The 20,415-nt window shown below is 37.2% G+C and overlaps 2 protein-coding genes across 3 annotated transcripts in view; one reads left to right on the forward strand and one right to left on the reverse strand.

The window, feature by feature from the left end:
* Positions 1-20,415, reverse strand: part of XRCC3 (X-ray repair cross complementing 3) — a 624,633-nt gene that overhangs the window by 206,897 nt on the left and 397,321 nt on the right. The window lies entirely within an intron of this gene.
* Positions 1-20,415, forward strand: part of ASPG (asparaginase) — an 83,548-nt gene that overhangs the window by 4,267 nt on the left and 58,866 nt on the right. For both annotated transcript variants that reach the window (XM_026698577.2, XM_087922236.1), the window contains exons 2-6: positions 2,549-2,672; positions 3,934-4,045; positions 10,817-10,942; positions 12,854-12,937; positions 16,440-16,566. In XM_026698577.2, coding sequence (XP_026554362.1) covers positions 2,549-2,672; positions 3,934-4,045; positions 10,817-10,942; positions 12,854-12,937; positions 16,440-16,566 — 573 coding nt within the window. The remainder of the gene's footprint in view (positions 1-2,548; positions 2,673-3,933; positions 4,046-10,816; positions 10,943-12,853; positions 12,938-16,439; positions 16,567-20,415) is intronic.

Consider the following 20,415-nt stretch of genomic DNA (forward strand, 5'->3'; position numbering starts at 1 on the left):
CATTCAACTCTTATTTAAACTTCAATATATACCTTAAGTTTATGACCTTCAATATAATACATAATACATAACTTCCAATCGAATTCTGCTTGGCACATTCTTATAATACACACTATATTCTTTAAAAAAAAAGAAAGATTGTAAATATATATAATTATAAACCCTCATTCCATTCTAGTTCAGTTCTATCATTAATAATCATTAAAATTTTAACTTTAACACTTCTTTTCAATTAAATATCATACTTCCTTAAAAACACATATAATATCTATAATTAATTTTTCCCTTATTTCTCTTCACATATGTTTTATAAATCATTAAATATACCTTTTGTTACATTTATTTATTGACAAGCATTCTACTGAATTACGATAGCTATTTTATAAGACATTTTAATCATACATTGTTTCATGTTTTCTAAAATTATTTCTGCTTCTAATATAACCATACTATCTTATGTACCTTTGCAGAATCCCCTTTTCCATTAAATTTTCACCCATTATCTCTAAATAGGCCCTGTTTCTCTATATTTTGCTTCTGTCCTTTATCACTTCTTTTCCTTTCTTTCTTCCCTCTCATCTTCTCCCTCCCCCTTTTACCCCCTTGCCTCTCTAGTTCTAATTCTATCTTCTGCATCTCCCTCTTCTGTTGCTTTCTGATTCTATACTTATTTTTCACTCTATTTTTTTTTTGGAGTTGTTTTTCCCAATCTTAAACTTTCCATTCTCTTTCTCCCCTTTCCTTTTTTCCCCACATCTAACATTACTTGTTCATTAAAGATGGCTTCTTCTTTGTCACAATCTTCTTGTTCTGCAGGCATTTCTTGTTGTTTCTCATAATTCCAAATCTCCATTTCTAAAAACTGAAATACTAAGCCAAAAGAACCTCTCCCTTCTTGTGCATCTTCTTTGTACTTTTTAAGTTCAATTTTCAGTTCTTCTAAAAGTGGAACCATTTTAAACAGTTTTAAACAACCACCCGATTGATTTTAGTCATTCAAATACAATAACCAAGAATCCAGAAATCATCAAGTAATCCAGATAGTCCTGAGTTATATCTTCTTATTTCTTTTTTGACTTTCTCTTCCTGGGGTTTTTGTTGCGATATTTCAGTTAGAATGTATCTTTTGGAAGTCTTGTTGAGATTTTGCTGTAAGTTCTTTTTTAATTCTAGGCAGTCTCCTCCCTTCCAGATCCTGCCCTTTTATTCTTTTTCTCTCCTTTCCTGTTTTCAAAAGCTTTTAATTATCCAGAAATCTTTATTATCCCTTTGACTTTTTATTTTCAGCATTAAATGCCTTTTGATGTCAAAGTGGATTTTTTTCCAATTTCTTGCTTAAGTCTCTTAGCTGTCAGTATAGGAAAAGAAGAATACCAAATCTTTTCCCTTTTCTCTCTCCTTCTCAGCTTAAAAATCTTCTTAGATAAAATCTTCTCAATAACAATGTTATTGTTTTTTAACAGTTTCAATTCCAGGGTACCTTATTTGTTGCTTTTGCTGTTTGACCCGGTCAACCAAAACTTTCTCTTCTTATCTTCCTCCTGCACATTCTTTTCCGGTCGAGTTCTTCTTTGTTGTGGCCATTTCTGACCACTGCTGCAACCGCCTTCGGGAAAGGGAGTAATGGCCAGCTGGGGAGGAGAGATGCAGCTTTCCTCAACCCTGCTGGCAGTCTCCCCCCTCTTCACCACCTCTATGGGGTGGCTTAGCCCCAAAACCAGCCGGCTCGGGGTGCTCCAGCGGCGAGCACGGATCGAAGCCTCGCAGAGACGAGGTTTCGGTCTGTTGCTGAAGAAGCTCAAACCGGAAGTCCAGTATTCACTTTTGACTGCCACACACACACAAAAAGAGGTCACAAAAACAGGTCTGGTCACGTGGTGACCCACTTTACAACTTACATGACTTACGACCGTAAATGCCAAGCTCAGTTATGATTTTAAGTTGAGGACTACTTGTATTAATCTGGGACATACTGTCAACGAGAAATGTGAATTAGATTAAGTCGAATGCTTACAGTAATTTTATAATGAAATGGGCTGATGCTAAACATTTCAGGATTCTTCTGAAGCAACTTAAGTGTGAGCCAGACCCTTCATTGTTGATTTAGTTGGGAGGGACCAAAAGTACAGGAACGACATTCACATATTGCACTAAACAATATTGTGATGGTGTAAAATCTGTTGCAGGTGATAGCCTTTCCTGTTTCATTTCATACCTTGCCTCTTTTCAGTGTTAGATAAGCAAAATACATGGGCAATGTTTTATGATTTCAGATACCAGTTTATATGAATTTTCTTTTTGGTTCTAGTGGAACAGTATAGTAAATGTTTGCTATTGATCCATTTCTGCTTGTTATTTTCACAATCGTTGAAATGACTATTCAGGGTTTTATGCAAGAATATGTCTAGCTTTAAATGGAGATGCAAGGAATGAACCTGGAATTATCTTCATGCGAACCATGTTTCTACTACCGACCTGCATCTCAGTCTCAAAGTTCAGATGATCATTCAGAGAACATTGTTTTATTCATGATTTTTTTGTTTCTCAGGTCTTGTCCCTGAAGCTAACAAGCTTGCAGAAGCTCTGAAAAAGATGACCATACTTCATGATGCAACATATGCCAAGGAAACACAACTAGATAACCGCCTCGGAGTTGACACTTTGGTACTTCCGTATGTATTTGGAATACTGGAATGTTTTCATTTAATGAGTTTTTGAATTTCCTTGAAGCATCCTGGATATTTTTTAAAAAAATATTTAAAATTGTGTCTAGAATAACCCTTTCCAACCTGGGACTCTTCAGATATATTGGGATTGGAGCCGCCCAAATCCTGAGCTAATCCCTTTGCGGTTTGAAGAAATAAAATTGTAATACCTGGCCAATTATCTAAATTAACTAAAATTAAATTAAATTGAATACTTTATTTGGCCAAGTGTGGTTAGACACCCAAGGAATTTGTCTCCATACAGAAGCACTCAATGTACATGCAAAGCAATAGAATAATAATAATATTACCAATAAAAGGGGGAGCAAAGAAGATAAGAATAAGAATAAATAATACCACAGCCACAATACATGGATTAATAGACATAAGGCAGCACTAAGAATTAAGTGTTGAGAGCATGAAGAGATGAGGGAAAAAATTGTCGCTTTGCCTAGTTGTTTTGCCATACAATACTTTATAGCGCTGTTCTGAGGGAAGGTGTTGATGACCAGGATGTGAGGGGTCTGCAGATATCTTCTCAGCTCTCCTTCTGACCTTTACAATGTAGTGGTCTTCTATGGAAGGCAGGCTGGTTGCAATTGTTTTTTCTGCAGTCTTAATATCCATTTGGAGTCTGTGAACCTGTCCTGTTTGGTTGCTGTACCAAATCAGACAATTATAGAATAGATACCATATCAAATAGATGGAAAATGATTGAATTAGTTTAAATTAATGCTGATTTTTAAAGGAAAACCTCACTATTTTAGTACAGATAAACATTTCTTTTTTAAAAAAAAGATGGCACTCTTGTGTACTTAGTGCAAAACAGGATTTGGAGTTTTCTATTTTGTGGAGTTGGTAAAGTTGGAGGTTGAGGATGGGTACAGAGAATTAAAAGATGTTAGAACAATGTGGAATAGTGGAACCTCAGGAGGCTGACAGAGAGGGAAATGAATTTGCACAGTGACAGTCAAGGAGGGGTATAGGGGTTTAATTTAATTTAATTATTCATTTTAGGTGCTACCCAACTTCAGAATGACTGTGGGTGTTGAAGTTTATTTGCATCTGTACCAGGTCAGCCCTTCACAAGTTGCCAGGAATATCTTGCATGAAAGCCATTCTGTTTATAGATTTTCTCATCAACTATAACTTGATACCTTTGTCCAGAGTTATTTGAAAAAGAGTATCATTAAAACAGTTTATTTCAGAAGATTTTTTTTTATGACAGTTCTTCCAACCAGGATAAAAGAATTATCTACACCATCCTGGAACTTTCTCCTCTACTAGATTCTTCAAATATGACACCGTCTGAATGGGACAAAATTGCCAGCTGCCTTGAGGTAATTTTTAAAAATAAATAATATGTTGTTGGTCACAGATACACAATCATTCTGTGATCAATAACTCAGATATTATTTCTGATCAATTGCCTAATACAGCACCAAAACTTCAGTTCTTTCAAATCCCTAATTTTAACTGAGATGATTACATAGTCAAAGCCAACTAATTCATTTAATTGACAAGTTGTGTGATTCACATGGCTGCCTGTTAAACTCATACTAATATATGGCATTTTCCATTTTCTCTATTTCCTTTTGTTGGAAGAAATATCCTTCTGGGATCAGTTCCAGGTGGGGAAGAAAGACATGGGAAACATGGTGACTGTTTGGAAATATGGTTTATTGATGAACAGGATGGGTTCCTGGGCAGAAAAAAGGGAAGAGATGCTGAGAGTCCCTTGGCTTTATGCTCTCTGCTGGGATTTGAATTTGAGCTCGTATTCTGATTGGTTGTCAGACTCCCAGGGGGCCATCAGACTCCCAGGGGGGCCATGCAGGGGCAACTCTGTAGGCTGTCCGGAGTTCCAGGCTTGGTTGAGCCTTGCTGGATGATAATGTAATGAAAGGGCTTTGGACAATTCCTATTATGGCTCCATCTGGAGTAGATCTTTGTTATGTAAAATAGACTGGCCCAGGCCTGAGAAATGGCCTATTAGCAAAGGTGGGGGTGGGGGCTGAGTTTCTACTTTTCTTTTTAGGGGAAATATTCTGCCTTTTTAGTAGATCCTAAAATATTTCATTTTCCCAGGAGAGGGGTAGGTTTTAACTTCCAACACTTTATTATTGATTTATTTTCTGAGGAATGGTTTGGAGCAAACTCATGAGAATGTCATTGAAATAACAATAGTTATAGCCCAGCATCTCTTAAACAATCCTTTTTTTATACACAAATGTTATTCTAAAAACTAGGATCCTGATTCCAAGATTGCTCTAGGACTGTTTCTTAAATATTTTGTTCTTCCCACTTCTAAAAATTATAGAGGACCAACCGCAAAAAAGATTTGGTCTGTATGGGTTATATTAATTGAATTAAAAATGAAAATGGATGCATTTGTAGAATTGAATCATGTAAAATAACAACATTAAAGCCATTAGATGTTGATTTAAATAAAATGTTTTTATGAAAAAACTGTAATTTTAACAGATAAAAATGATAAAGAATAATGTTGAGTTAAATACAGGTAGCCCTTAAATTATGGCCACAATTGAATGCAAAATCTATGTTGCTAAGTGAAACATTTGTTAAGTGAATTTGCTCCGTTTCACAACTTTTCTTGTCACAGTTGTTAGGTGAATCATTGCATTAGTTAAGTTAGTAACATGATTGCTAAGGGAATCTTCATTTCCCATTGTTGGTCAGAAGCAGTGGTGGCATTCGGCTCGGTTCGGGTGAAACGGTAGTAAAAAAATGTTACAGTTCGGCTGAACTGCTAGTAAAAAAAACAGCTATTGGTTCAGCTGAATCAGTATTTCTTTTTTTTTCTTCCCAACGATCAGCTGTTCCGTCGATCAGCTGTGCTGGGATTCCCCTCACTGTCTTACTGCTTCACCAGGAGGCTTCCCGGAGTGCAACCCCGCCCCCCCGTGCTCCATTTTTGGCTTCCTGGGCCTCAGGAAAGCCTCTTGGGAGCAACAACGGCCTCCCAGGAATCTTCCCTGAGGCTCAGGAAGCAAAAAAAAAAAGGGAGAACGGGGGGTGGGGGGGTGTGCTGCCAAAAAAAAAAGAAGTCACGCCCATCCAGCCACATGGCCACGCCCACCTAGTGACGCCCACCTAGCCAGGCCCAGAGAACCAGTAGTAAAAATATTTGCATCCCACCCCTGGTCAGAAGGTTGCAAAAACCGATCACATGATCCCAGAACACTGCAATCATCATAAATATGAGCATCTGAATTTTGATCATGGGGATTCTGCAACGGTCATAAGTGTGAAAAATGGTGATAAGTCACTTTTCAGTGCCGTTGTAACTTTGAATGGTCACTAAGTGAACTGTTGTAAGTCGAGGACTACCTACCTGTAGCTGCAATATCTGGCAAATTAATGGTGATTTCATGGACCTCTTAAAGAGTCTTATATTACCTCCAGGATCACACTTTAAAAAACACCAGAAAAAGAAATGAGGAGAAGGAAAGCTGATGTAATTTTAAGTGACTTCCAGTTCTGTAATTCTATGACTCACTTAAAACAGGTTTTTAAAACCTTTCTGCTAAAATTCATATGACCACAAGGTGGTAGTATATTGCTGCTTTTTGCTCTGCAAAATTTACAGATGGCATGCCAGCAAGCATTTGCAGAAGAATAAGCAATTTACAGAGCAATCTGTCATTATGAATATTGAAAATTAGAATTCAGTGGAATGATGAGTGTCATACCCCATAACTTTGTTGATAAAGAACATGTCCTCTGGACGCAGAAATATTTAATCACTGAAGTTTCTGTTCAGAGGAGTTAAAAGTAGCAGGTTTGGGAAAGGAAGTTCTAAGGACTGATAATTGCTTCGTTAGGATTGTTTCTCCCAGAATTCCCAGCCAGTTTGGGTCTATCTGAATTGTATAAGGTGTATAAACTGTATAGGGTGTATTTGTACTGATGTTTCTGTTCTTTGGTATATGTTCGAGCTTCCAGAAGATAATGTATTAGGGGTTTAGAAAAAAATCATTTTCATTTGTTAGTAGAAATCAAATATCTGGTATGCAGTAGTGCACTTTTGATGCATTGATTAGGTATGGTCGAGTTGCTATCAATTCTTAGTGACCATATGGATAGATTTCCTCCATAACAGTCCGTTCCTAACCTGGTTTTTGGATCTTCCAATAGTGCACTTATTTCCTACTAGCTGACACCATCCACCTTTTGGTTGGTTGTCTTCTTCTTCCCTTTCCCTGCACAACAGCTAGACCTCTGTTAATTTCAGCCTGATCATTTGTGACTCAAGTGAGAACTTTGAGTTGATCTGTTCAATGATCTATTGGTTTGTTTTCTTGGCTGTCCGTGGTGCTCATAGGAGTCTTCTCCAACATCAGAGTTCAAAAGCATCCGTGAGGCAAATTTAAATACTGGACTTCATAATTATCTCTTTATTTATTTAGTGTTATACTTGAGGACATCCCCGAGAACTCCAGCATGTGAGATCTCGAGTTTCTGCCTCCTAAGTCCCAATTCTCTTTTCCTTTGAGGTACTACTGTGTTCCCTTTGCAAGAGTGGCCCTTCCCTATGGCAGATTGATTACATGACTTTTTCCTCAACTATCCTCACTTGAAATGTTGTGCAATCTCAACAGTCTTGGTGCATAAGAAAGCAGAGTTGTATGATAAATAAATGACTGTTCACTTATTTATTTGATGATTAGCATTGGTGAAAGTGATAAAGGGCACTGGAGGGAGATTAAATGTTAAATGTTACAAAATCAAAGTGTGGCCATTGGGTATGCACTTATTCAGTGGGTCAGTGCTCTTTTCCTTTGTTCTGATATTTCTCTCTCAACTAAAAGGGCTTTAGAATTATCCTATCAACCTGGCACTTACAAATTGCTGTGTAGATGTCTAGTTGCAAGTCCTGTAAGCAGTAGTTGCTAGTATACCTCCATTTGGACCCCTGCTGAAGGTGTTTTAACAGACCATAGTAGATTAACAGATTAACAAAGTTGGAAGGGACCTTGTAAATCATCTAGTCCAACTCCCCACCCAAGCAGGTGACCCTACACCATTTCTGACAGATGACAGTCTTGAAAGTCTCTGAATTTCTGAAAGATGACAGTCTCTTTTTGAAAACTTCCAGTGATGAAGCTGCCACAACGTCTGAGGGTAAGCTGTTCCATTAGTTGATTGTTCTCACTGTCAGAAAATGTCTCCTTATTTCCAGGTTGAATCTCTCCTTGTTCAGTTTCCATACATTATTCCTTGTCTGGGCTTTGGAAAATAGCTAGACAAATAGCTAGAGAAAATAGCTAGATCTAGAGAAGATGGCCATTGTGAACAATTGGATTATGTTTTTCATGTTTGAAATTGTTGTTTGATTAGTAAATGTCATGTGATGTATGTAATGTTTGTGTGTGTGTGTGTGTGTGTGTGTGTGTGTGTGTGTGTGTATGTATGTATATAAGTTTCAAGATATTTATTTATATTATTTGGGCTTACATATGGCTCCAATCGTCCACTGAGAGGTTTTCAATCCTGTATGGATAAATTATCAATAGAATATATACACAAACATACAGTATAAATAAAATATGTCTGTGATGAGAATCATAACCCTAATCATAAATGGTGTAGTGAGGAAGGCACTAGACTAAAAACCAGGAGATTGGTGAATTCTAGTCCTGCGTTAGGCATGAAAACCAGTTAGGTAACTTTGAGCCAATCCCTTTCCTTTCCTTTCCTTTCCTTCTTTCTTTCCTTCCTTCCTTCCTTCCTTCCTTCCTTCCTTCCTTCCTTCCTTCCTTCCTTCCTTCCTTCCTTCTTCCTTCCTTCCTTCCTTCCCTCCCTCCCCAATTTCAGCTTGCTCATTTCTAATTTAAAATCATGCTTGAACCAGTGAGTTACATTTGGGATGGATTCATTAAAGGATGGTTAATTCTGATTCTTTCACAGTGCAGAGTGGTGTAAATAAACTCCAATGGGAACTAAATGTAAAATAGTTACTCCTGGAGGTAGAATGATACCCAAGAGGACAGCTCAGCAAAATGTCACAAGTTATTACATTATAATTTTTACAGAGTGGTGAGTTCACACATCATGCTAAACCATCATGTGGGTTGTTTGATTTAGGCTGGGTGGTGTATGAACGCAACCAATGGTGGGTCTATTCAGAAAGCCAAATATAAGTAAACTAATGACTAATTGGGATGTGTGATTCCAATTATGAATTAAATAAACTGAGAAAAATAAGCAATTAATACCAGGCTAGATATTGAAGACATTTCTTTAAAAAAATAATAATTATTATTATATCTTATGACTTTTTATCCCTTGGTATATTAATATTTCTGACTATTTTGACTGCATGATTTTGTAATCTTCCCAGAGAACTTTGTGGTTAGACAAATAAAAGAATAAATAACAAATTAATATTTCCAAATACATTTGCCATTGTAAGCCAGAAATTCTTGCTAATTTGAAAGCCTCCTATAATTTGATCTACTTTAGATCCACTTTCCTTTGCTCCATTGAAAACTGTAATTATTTCAGGCATGAAAACAAAGAAATTGTTGCCAATTCTACCTCAGAGAAAAAATAATTAGATATAAATAATGTTGTCATTCAGATTATAGGAGGTCAGATGTCATAGTACAGTGGCAATAGACATGGCATCTCCAATTTAAAAGAAGTCAGGTGATGAGAAGAGCTTGCTTGAAATCTTAGAAACCTATTGCCTGTCAGACAATTAGTCCTGGAACAGAGAAATCAATGATTTGATTCTGGGTACCACTAATCATATTATTTTAAGATTGGCAAATGATATCTTAGAATTTACTATTAGCCACTTGGGAGACAAAGTACATCCAATTGCATCTGTATTTCTGGCCCTAATAGAAAAAGTGCCTATTCATTCTTTGACTATGTAAATTTCTAATTTTCTTTGAAGAAAACTCTGTGTGTGTATGTGTATTTTCTGTACTGTCTTTTGAACAGATGAGGGCAGTCTTCCATTAGCATTTAGTGCCTATTAAGGATGGCATTTCTTCTGTATCCACTATTACAATAGCTCCAGTTTGCTTAGTCTGCTCCCATAAATGGTATAATCCCCAAAGTAAAAGCAAGAACAAGGAATCAGACCATATGATTCATTTACATATGTTAACATTCCTGTTTTAAAGCTACTGCTAAGCTTTTCTTAATTAGCAGTCTTCCTCTGGTTAAGGACATATCATTAATATTTATACACCGAAGAACAAGTCTTTTAATGTTGTCATAATTAGTGACTGAAAAAAACCTCACTAGATTTTATGTTGTCTGTATTCTTTAAGAAATAATTGTGTTTTTTTCTTAGAAGCTAGATGGGCATATTCAAATAAATAAGAATAGAATAGAATTCTTTATTGGCCAAGTGTGATTGGACACACAAGGAATTTGTCTTGGTGAAGAGATTATTGATCACATGTTTTATATTGGTCAGATATAAAGGCTATTTGCTGAGATTTTTCAAGCCCTTCCTTTGTTTTTATTTTCCAATTTATGTTTTAGTATCCATTTGTATGAGGATGGGAAAAAAGTATTTATTCTACATGGACAGGCAGACCTGCCTGATAGAGATCAGATCATAAGTCTCCAACCCAACATTCGGTCATTTCTCCATCTTGAATATCCTCTAACTGGCAACACATCCAACTCATCTAGTAGTGGACGCCATCTTGGAATGTTTGTTCATGATAACCTTTTAAAAGTGCATTTGGACAGACAATTTTTTCATCTCTACCTACTGTTTTAGAGATCAGAGAAATTCTAATATCATCTGCACTAAAAGAACACCTCTTCTATAAATGAGAGCTCAGTTTCATTTTCTTGTGGTACTGAAAGCAAACTAAATTACATTGGTTTTATATTACCTTGCCCTCTGCTATTTAATTCTAAATTAATAATTTTTGTGCTTGGTTGGTGTTGATTGTATTGATATAAATGCAAGAAGCATGAAATCTGTCTACCTCAACTTGACCCTTAAATACTGTTGTATTCCCCACAATTCTCAAACAGTTTGTATTATTTAAATACTGATTACTTTGTCCCTTTGACTGTTTCTCTCACCATAATCATTTTTTTTTTTAAATTGGCAGGCAAACTATGAGAAGTATGACGGATTTGTGATCCTCCATGGCACAGACACAATGGCTTATACATCTTCAGCATTGTCCTTCATGTGTGAGAACCTGGGCAAAACTGTAATCTTGACAGGATCTCAGGTAAGAAATTTTCATTTAAGCAATACATTTATGTTTAGAAGATACGTTTTTTAATTCTTACTTATTACATTTTTTCTCACCCCTATTTGAACATGGGATACAGTGAATGAGAAATGAGACAATTCATGACCTTGTATGATGTTCTTTTTTAAACTGAAAATATTTATTTATTTATTTATTTATTTATTTATTTGATTTATATTGCCACCTATTCGCCCATGGTGACTCGAGGTGGCTTACACAATGTAAAACCATATTTAAAACTAAAACTAAAAATAAAAAACAATAAAAACTAACAAAAAGGATCAAATAAATTAGTAAAGTACAATAGAACAAAATTTGGGAAAACAAAAACAAAACAAAAAACAAAAAAACCAAAAACCAACTCCCACCCACCCCGCCCCGATGACAGCAGATCACACTAGCCATTTGATGGGCTCCATCCCTCTCTGGGTGATATCCTCAAAGACAGTTACCATATTTTTTGGTGTATAAGACGCACTCCCCCCCCCCCCAAAAAAAAGTGGGTGGAAATGTTTGTGCATATGATACCCAATGGTGGGATTCAGCCAGTTCACACCAATTTGGGAGAACCGGTTGTTAACTTTCTGAGCAGCTTGGTGAACTGGTTGTTGAAAGAAATCATTAGGGCAGAGAACTGGTTGTTAAATTATTTGAATACCACCACTACTTATATTGTGAATATTGCTGAAGCCCCACCCATCCGCTGCCCCCCACCCTTCGGCTTCTGCCTCCCAGCAATTTGCCTCCTTGCAGTAAACAGCAAACAGCCTGGTCACCTTCAGCACTGCCTGATTTAGCATGACCAGCTGATTGTTGGTTGGATTGGCGTGGAGGCCAAAAACAGGGTGCACGGAGGCCAGAAATGGAGCACACAAAGGCCAAAAATGGGGCACATGGGGCGCGTGGAGGTAGGGATAGGCAATGGCAATCCCTGCAGACTGGACAGCTGATTGTCAGTATCCCGGGAGGCAGATCCTACCGACAATCAGCTGCTCATGCTAAATCAGGCTGTGCTGAAGCTGACCAGGCTGTTTGCTATTTGCTGCAAGGAAGCAAATTGTGGGGAGGCAGAGGCAGATTTTTCTTCTTGTTTTCCTCCCCAAAAAACAAGGTGCTTCTTATAGTTCGGAAGTTCTTATAGTCTGAAAAATACGGTAGTTTGATTGAGATATTGGTACTGCTGAAAGTTTGTTGTTTTATTTTTTAATCTTCTCCCTTTTCCTGATTCAAATTGTTTCTCCTTACACTTGGCATTATAGTTGCTGGGGTTGCAACAGTTTTAAAGGGATGATTTTTATCAGGGAATAATGTTTTGAAAAGAAGTAATGAATCCCTTTCATTTAACCACTACCAAAAAATCATCGTAGCTCTTTATGGTGGTTACTGTGAAGAAAGGACAATTAAAAGGGGATCCAGTAAAATATCTTACTTTTATAGACCATTTGCTATTTAATTGCTTGCCATAAGACTGTTCCTGATTGTCACGAACCTCTGGTGGGAATTTGACTTTTGTATTAGCTAAATCTTACAAATAAAATGCAAAGGAATAGGCTAGATGTTGAGGAGGATTGTAAGGACCCCACTTCCCCTTTGAGTTATTCCCTCTCTCACTCCAACAAAAAGAATATGGTAAAATTCAAGAATAATTTCACGAGGTGTGGGAGAAAGTATTTTACATTCCAAACGAGAAATCCCACCATCTGCCATAGTTGAGATGAAGAAATGCATCCATGTTCCAATAAATCATATGTTAGGCGAATGTTTCATAAATTATGCATGGCTTTACACTCGCTTTGTATTATGTCGACTGGAGTTGCTCTCTCTTGCTGCTGAGTGCGTGTGATTTTTTTTTGAACGGCAATTGGTTATCGTTTTTCTCTTTTCTAGATACCAATATATGAACTGAGGAATGATGGCAGAGCCAACCTGTTGGGGGCACTGTTGATTGCGGGCCAGTTTGTAATTCCTGAGGTCTGCTCATTTTTATTTTTATTTTTTTGCTTTTAGATCCTTTGTTCCCTGTAAGGGCTATGTTGTAGATCCTAACTGGGGTGGTGCAGAGGTTGTTTCAGAAATATTTTGATTTATAAAAATAATATCAGAGCATGCAAATAGCAACAAAACAGCAATTAGAGGGAACTTTAATTTTAAAAAAACAAAACAAATATATCAATATAAAATACTTGATCCACTATTGATTCAATATTACTATAAAGCAGGGAAAACCAAATACACAGGTACAAAATAGGCAGTACCTGGCTCAACAGTAGTACCAATGAGAGGAATTCAGGTGTGGTAGACCACTGCTTAAGTATGAGCTAGCAGTACACTGTAGCTGCCAAAACAACAACAATGTAGTCTTAGGCTGCATCAACACAGGGATGGCATCAAGATTACAGGAATTGATTGTACCACTCTATATTGCACTAGTAAGGGCACACTCAATATACTGCCTCCAGTTCTGCTTGCTACAATACAAAAAAGATACTGAAATTCTAGAGAGAGAGAGAAAAAGTGCAAAAAAAGCAACAAAGATGGTAAGGGGTTTGGTGGTTAAACTGTACAAGGAATGACTAAGGGGACTAGATATGGTTAGTCTAATGAAGAGAAGGCTTAGCATGATAGCAGTCTTCCAATACTTGAAGGGGGTGGGGTCATAGGGAAGTGGGATTGACTTATTCTCCAATGCACCTGAGAGCAGAACAAGAAACAATGGGTAGAAGCTAGGAGAGCGATCCACCTTGGAACTAAGGAGAAATTTCCTAAGAATGAGAAGAATTAGTCAGTGAAACAGTTTGTATTGCAGATTTGTGGGTATTCCATTACTGGTAGTTTCTAGGAAAAGATTGGATAAATATTTGTTCAGGGTGGAATAAGGACTCCTGCCTTGGGCAGGGGATTGGATTAGATTTTAGAAGCTCTCCAAGGTCCCCTTCTAGCCCTATGATTCTATAAAAAAAAGAGTCCCTGCAGATTTTACTTTTTTGCTAATTGTTGCTGACTATAGGAGGCAGTGCTCATCTCCATTTCAAGGCCATTGAGCCAGAACTGTCTGAAGACATTTATGTGGTCATGTGGCCAGCATGACATCATGGAGCACTGTTACTTTCCCACCAAAGTGGTACCTATTCATCTACTTGCATTTTGCATGTTTTCAAACTTCTGCGTTGATAGGAGTTGGAGTGAGAATGGGAACTCATCCCATCACATGGCACTTGGGTCTCAAACCTGGACTGCTGGCTTTCCAGGCAATGAGCCTAGCTTCTTAACCATTGAAACACCATGCCACCTATAGGGCTGCTAAAAAAGAGAAATACACTTTTGGGTTGCCTCTATAGAGCTGGACTTTTCAAATGATGGAAAACAATTTGGTGCCATCAAATTGATCTTGACTGTTCATGACCACATACATAGATTTTATCCATGATGTCTGTCCCCAATCTAAACCTTCATGTTTTCCAACTGTGCTGTAAAATGCTGTAATTGAGCCCATCCACCTTTTCCATTTGTCATCCACTTCCCTTTCATCTTTCTCAGCAATAGAGCTTCTCTTGAAAGTTAGTCTTACATAATATGTTCAGAGTATGATAATCTAAGCCTGATCTTTTGTGCCTTGTGTGAGAACACTGGGTTGATTTGTTCAGTGATCCATTTGTTCAATTTCTTAGCTTTAAATGATGTCTCAGAAATCTCCAATATCAAAGTTCAAAAGCATCAATATTTGCTATTTCACTTTTAGAGAATGTCACAAAGAATTTTTTTTTATAGGTGTTGAGGTAATTTCCCGTTAGGAGAATGAGCGCATACAGGGAGATGTATAGAGAGTAGTGTTGGAATAATACACACAGAGCACACAGATACACTGTACAGTAAATATAGGTTTTTACTTCCAGAAAGGTTTAAGCAAAGTCCAAAATAAGCAATCCAAAGTCATTCACAAGTTAAATCAGTCAGTTTTCAATCCAGGGATAATCCAAATATCAAAGTCCAGTGTCAAAAAACAGTTCAGTAACAGTCTTACATTAAATCCAGAAAATATCAGTCAATTAGGAAAAATGGAGCAATGGCAATACTTTCCAACAGAAGGAAACAAAGATACACTCACACTCTCTTCTGAGACTAAGACCAAAACAACCCAGGTTTCTGGCTCTATCTTATGGCCGTTTGAGAAACCACACCTAATTACTGTTTTGCATTTTCTTAAAGATACAGTTTTAAAATGTTTATCCTGGTTTATATATATTTCTAACCCAAATAGCTGTTAGATGACCCATATTCCTAACAATAGGTACCAATATATGCCAACCTCAGGTTATATTTTCCAAGACCCTGATTGCTACTCTACCAAGTGCAAGTCTGCAGAGTGTTTCAGCTGCTAACTCTTTTACTGTTGATAGTTGATCCTAAAAGGCAAAAACTAACCATCACTTCAGTATCTTTGTTGACAATTCTAATGGGAAATAATAGCTTGTGTTTTGCATTGGTGAGATTCCTACTTCTGTTGTCCAGTTCTTGGCACTGGACAAGGAACACGAAATTACAGGAAAGCAGATTCTGCTGGAATGTTGGAGCCAATGAGTTCTAATATTACCAATAGTAGTTTCCTGCAGTACATATAAGAATATTGGATTTCCTAATCATTTTAATGGTTGTATAGGTACTGCCTATTCTCGCAATTAGTTTTTTTTAAAGTTGCTACTACTATAAAGGTCCTTCTACTTCAGTGTGACATTGCTTAATAGAAAGCCACCAAAAAATAAATGTCAAAAATCAACTTCATCAGTCTTGAAAATTACCAATTATCTGAATAAAATATGATAGGAAAATGCATAGATTATTTCAGATGTGATGAATCTATGATCTTCCACATGTGTCTGGTATACAGCTTTTAGTATTCTTCAACATTGACCCTGGTGTAGTGTGATGGGGAGTTACTTAGTAAAAGGTTTCCCACTCTGAATTTCTATTGGGATTAATCTGTAGTGTCATAACCCTCAATAGGCTGAGACAATCTGCTCAGAGGGAAACCCAGAAACCTGACTGATATCTAGGTAGACTCACTTTCTACTTGCCTTTCTAAATAATCCAATTTTGTCTGCTGTGTCACGACCATCAACACTTCTGGGGGGATTTTGCACATTATTAAAAGCCATTCTATCCCCTTTAAAAATATATTTAACTTCAGCAATCCGTCATAAACCTTGAGAGCTGCCAAACCTGTTCTTGGAAGGAAATCTCACAAGGAGTTTACCTGTATTTTGTTATCAAAATCCAAAAGAGACATAGCACTTTTCAAAGCAGCCAAGGGATTAAAACCCTCCTACATAACCCTAATTATATTTATAACTCTCTCTAAAGAAGCTTTCATTGTATAGAAAGAAAAGTCAACTTTATGTGTGTGTATGTTTTAATCTGCTGGATCTTTTAATTATAAGGTTTGCATACTGACATGCTTCTTTTCTCATCCTTGTAGGTGTGCCTGTACTTTGATAATAAACTGTACAGGGGAAACCGGGTGACTAAGATGGATGCAGGGAGTTTCAGTGCCTTTTCCTCACCTAACCTGCCTCCGCTTGCAAATGCTGAGGTTGATATTATAAGTAAGCAATGATGTCATTTCAGCTTTCAGGCTGTAGTTAATCTGTAACCCTTTCCTGGATTGTGGCCACTTGGGTCCAATTGTTCAAGCATCTTTACCTTTTATTTATGAGGTCATTTTTGTTTGTTTGTTTGTTTGCCAGTATTACAATAAGTACCTAATTCTCTCTTTATTCAAAAGTGACATGATACGAAATCTACTTATATCACTTTTGAATGACGTAGTTGACATAGCTTAGCAACTGATTGCAACTGTTTGTCCAATTGTTCTTCCTTATTGTCTCTCCAGTTGTCCCTCTAAAAGAGGCCACTGTCAAGGAATTTTGTCTCACTGGCCTTCAATTTCACTTGTCAACCAGACAAATAAACCTAAAGCAATGTCTGGCTAATGTCCAGTTAATAAAAGTATAAATTGAAGGCAGGTGGTAAAATGAAGTTGTTGGAGTGGAGTGTTTTTAGTGTCTTGTGAGTTCTGCTTGTAGCAGAATACCATGTGTAATTGAGGGTTGACTAGTGTTCATTTTTGTTGATGAAATGCATACTTCTATTGGTTAGAATAGGATATAACATATTCCCAAGGCCCTTGGAGAATAAAAGCACACCTGAATTCAACTTCAGTTAAAGTTACATAAACCTGAAGTGAATTCATCTCTTCATGCCTCAGTAACAGGGTTTATTAACAATTCTTGTTGAACAGATATCAGAATTCTGTAATTCTGCATTGATACTATCGTCCTTCTTCAGCTAAGGAATAGGATTAGTCAGAACATAAAGTGACATGCATGAAATTTACATTTTAACTATAAATGATTTATTGCATTAAAAGATTTTATAACCAAAATGCTTAAACCTAGCAGTGAATATTTATAAATTAAATCTCCCATGGAAGGATAAATATTTCACCTGCCTTGTTCTCCTGGCAAAATTGCACCTTGATTTTAAATTAATGCTAATAATTCAAGAGCGGACAAACATATCAGTTTCACATATTGGACTAAAGCAATTCTGACTTGTTCAGTTCAGTAGTTGGCTTATGGTTATAGCATAGCCATTATGGTCTGTAATCTTTACTTGCACTTAAGCATATATGAACCAAATGTATTCAATGAGATATGTTTAGAACAAATATTACAGTGCAATGCTACAGCCATAACCACATAGCTTAAGTTAACGCTTCCTTTGACTTATTTTGGCTTCTGGTAGATTCGCAGAAATACCGATCTAGTTTTCTTGGCATCAGTACAAAGTGGTTTGCCCCCTCTTTCTTCTAGGATGATTTCTTAACTTCCCAGTTGAATTACAATTCTAGTAGTCCCTGGAGGCCTCCAAGCCAGATGCCACCAAGCCAACTCTGCTTGGGAGCCCAAACTAAGCAAGAGCAGCCATATGCTGTCACTTGCTTAGACAATTGGCAGATATTTCATTAAGGCAGAAAAAGAATAACTTTCTCAGTAAATAAACCATTGAGATTCCCAGAGCCAGAACTAACCCCACATTCAATATGCCAAATACAAGTGCAAATTTGAATCCTACTTACTAGATGTTCTTGGTAGAAACTGTGGTCTTTTGGCAGAAACTGGGCATCCATCTGTGAGAGATGCTAGCTTTTCTTCATCTAGATCTACAGAACAGTCTGGACGACCGTAAAGAAACCATTTAATGTACAGCTGCCATAGGGAATACTAGCTTGCCTAGCATGATAGTAAACCTAGATTTGTGAGTCAATAACAGGGATGTGATCAAAAAGGTGAAGCCTTTTTTTATGTGTATCACATTAAAACAACAACAACCAGAAGTTTGATTGGAACATTTTGTTCTGCCATCTTGACTTTTTAAAAAAAATCACACCCATTGGACAGCTAAGTAGAGAATTGTGACCAGTCTGAGTTCCCTGTTTAATAAATTGCTTCATTAACCACATAATTTAAAAAACAACAACAACCAACTTAGAACCATTAAGCCAGAATTTTTATGAACCAGTTCTAGGCAGTCCTATTCAGCTTAAAAAGCTCAAGCCACTTCTGAACATCCCTGCCCAATAAATACAAGCATATTTATACGTAACATTATTGTTTGGATGGATTAGGCTACCTTAGCTTATAAGAACAGCTTATAAGAATAAGATCAATTATTTTCAGTAGTAGTGAATATATAATTTTGTTCTGGCTAGGAAAAGATTGTATGTGTCTTCTCTTCTCTTTGTCTTTGTCCTGTATTATTTGTATGTCTCTTGCCTTGCCAGTTCAAGAACTTTCACTATTGACTGTTCAGGGTTTTCTAGCTCATTGCTGTCTCTTTGTACTCAGAATGAACGTGCAAAGTTATGTAATTGAGGTTAAGCTACTTTCAGCCATGCAGGAAAGAGATGAAAAAACAGTGTTAGGTCTTCTCAGCAGTTTGGAACCATCTGAAAGTTGCATTTCAGGTTTGCTTTTGCAGATGGATTCCCCACTCACTCCCTCTTAGGGAGGAGTCACTTCTCAAAACTATTGTACTCCTTTAAAGGAAAGAATTCAAACCTGTATGGCAACATGGATCCAGCTTTACTGCTTTCTAGAATATTGTATGAGTGGATTAGTTTGATCTCTTCAGCTCTTGGACAGAGTTTCTTTTATTGCATGCGACCTTGCTGGCAATACTTATAGTATGCTGGTTTTTCACAGCTTAAATAGCATCTTGTGTGCTTGATCTCAGTAAGAGGGAGCTGCTTCTTCTTGTTCTGTGTGTTTTGAAATGAAAGTCTTTCCAGATACTGGATAGTGGAAGGCAGCCAACGAAAGTGCGGCTTTCGTAAACCTCTCAAGTCTACACTCCCAAGGACTGCAAAAGCAACCTAACTTGATTATGTAACCTGATGGGTAATATATCTTCACCACCTGGAGTGGGAGGAAATGAAGCAAGTGAAATTTTTCCCCATCACTTTTTCTTCATCCCAGTACATGTTTAATTATTATACATGTTTAATTATTGCACATCAGACTGCTGTTAAAGGATTAGGAACTCAGCCAAATCTACAAACGTATGTTTGGATGCCATCATTAGTAGGGTGCACCTGCTGGTTATCTTGGACTCATATTTTCTTGCAATACTCAAGGGATAGGCAACCTGTGGGCCAGGAAAAAGAAAGGGGGTTGGGGTTGTAACATTCTTCCCAGACACAGAAGATATAGTACCCTTAGGGCTACTCTTAGGTCTGAGTTACCAAGATCTAATAGTCAAACCGGTTGGTTTACACATCTCCTGATTCAGTTGCTGAATGCCAGATTAGTTCACTATAAAAGTATTTTCTATCCATGATCTTCTTATGTATCAGCAGTCTGGTCTGGTTATGTTATAGAGACCAGAATAGGAGAGCTGGGTGGCCTGAATTTAACCCATATAAGCCTGCCTGGAGATATTGTACCGCATCAAGGTAGATTGTGAGGTAGAATTACAGTCATCTGTAGGGAAAACATTCCCTCTCCATTAATCAGATTCTTCAGCAACTATACTTTGTGGTGGGATGGGGGACAGGGAAACTGAGTACTTTGTTGCTAGTCCAACAATTGATTACACTGGTGCTCTCCAATATGGTTCTTAGAAACTTAGGACTGGTGCTTATGGATCTCAATGCCCATGCGGGTGATCCTGGATCACTATGCAGTGGTTTATCTTTTTTTTTTCAATTGCTGGAAAGTGAAGTGATAGTTAAAGAGGAAAAGTTACTTCTCTGTCATGACTGGATTACTTCCTGCTATGAACTAGACAGATTGCCAATTCTATCTTCAGGAGTTAGGATCTAGCATGCTTCCTAAGACTTATGAAATTGTAGCAGTTCCTGAAAGCTTTATGGAGTTTTCTGATCAACTTAA

The sequence above is a fragment of the Pseudonaja textilis genome, chromosome 1, assembly GCF_049901715.1.
Source record: "Pseudonaja textilis isolate UNSWEBS1 chromosome 1, rPseTex1.2, whole genome shotgun sequence".
NCBI lineage: Eukaryota > Metazoa > Chordata > Lepidosauria > Squamata > Elapidae > Pseudonaja > Pseudonaja textilis.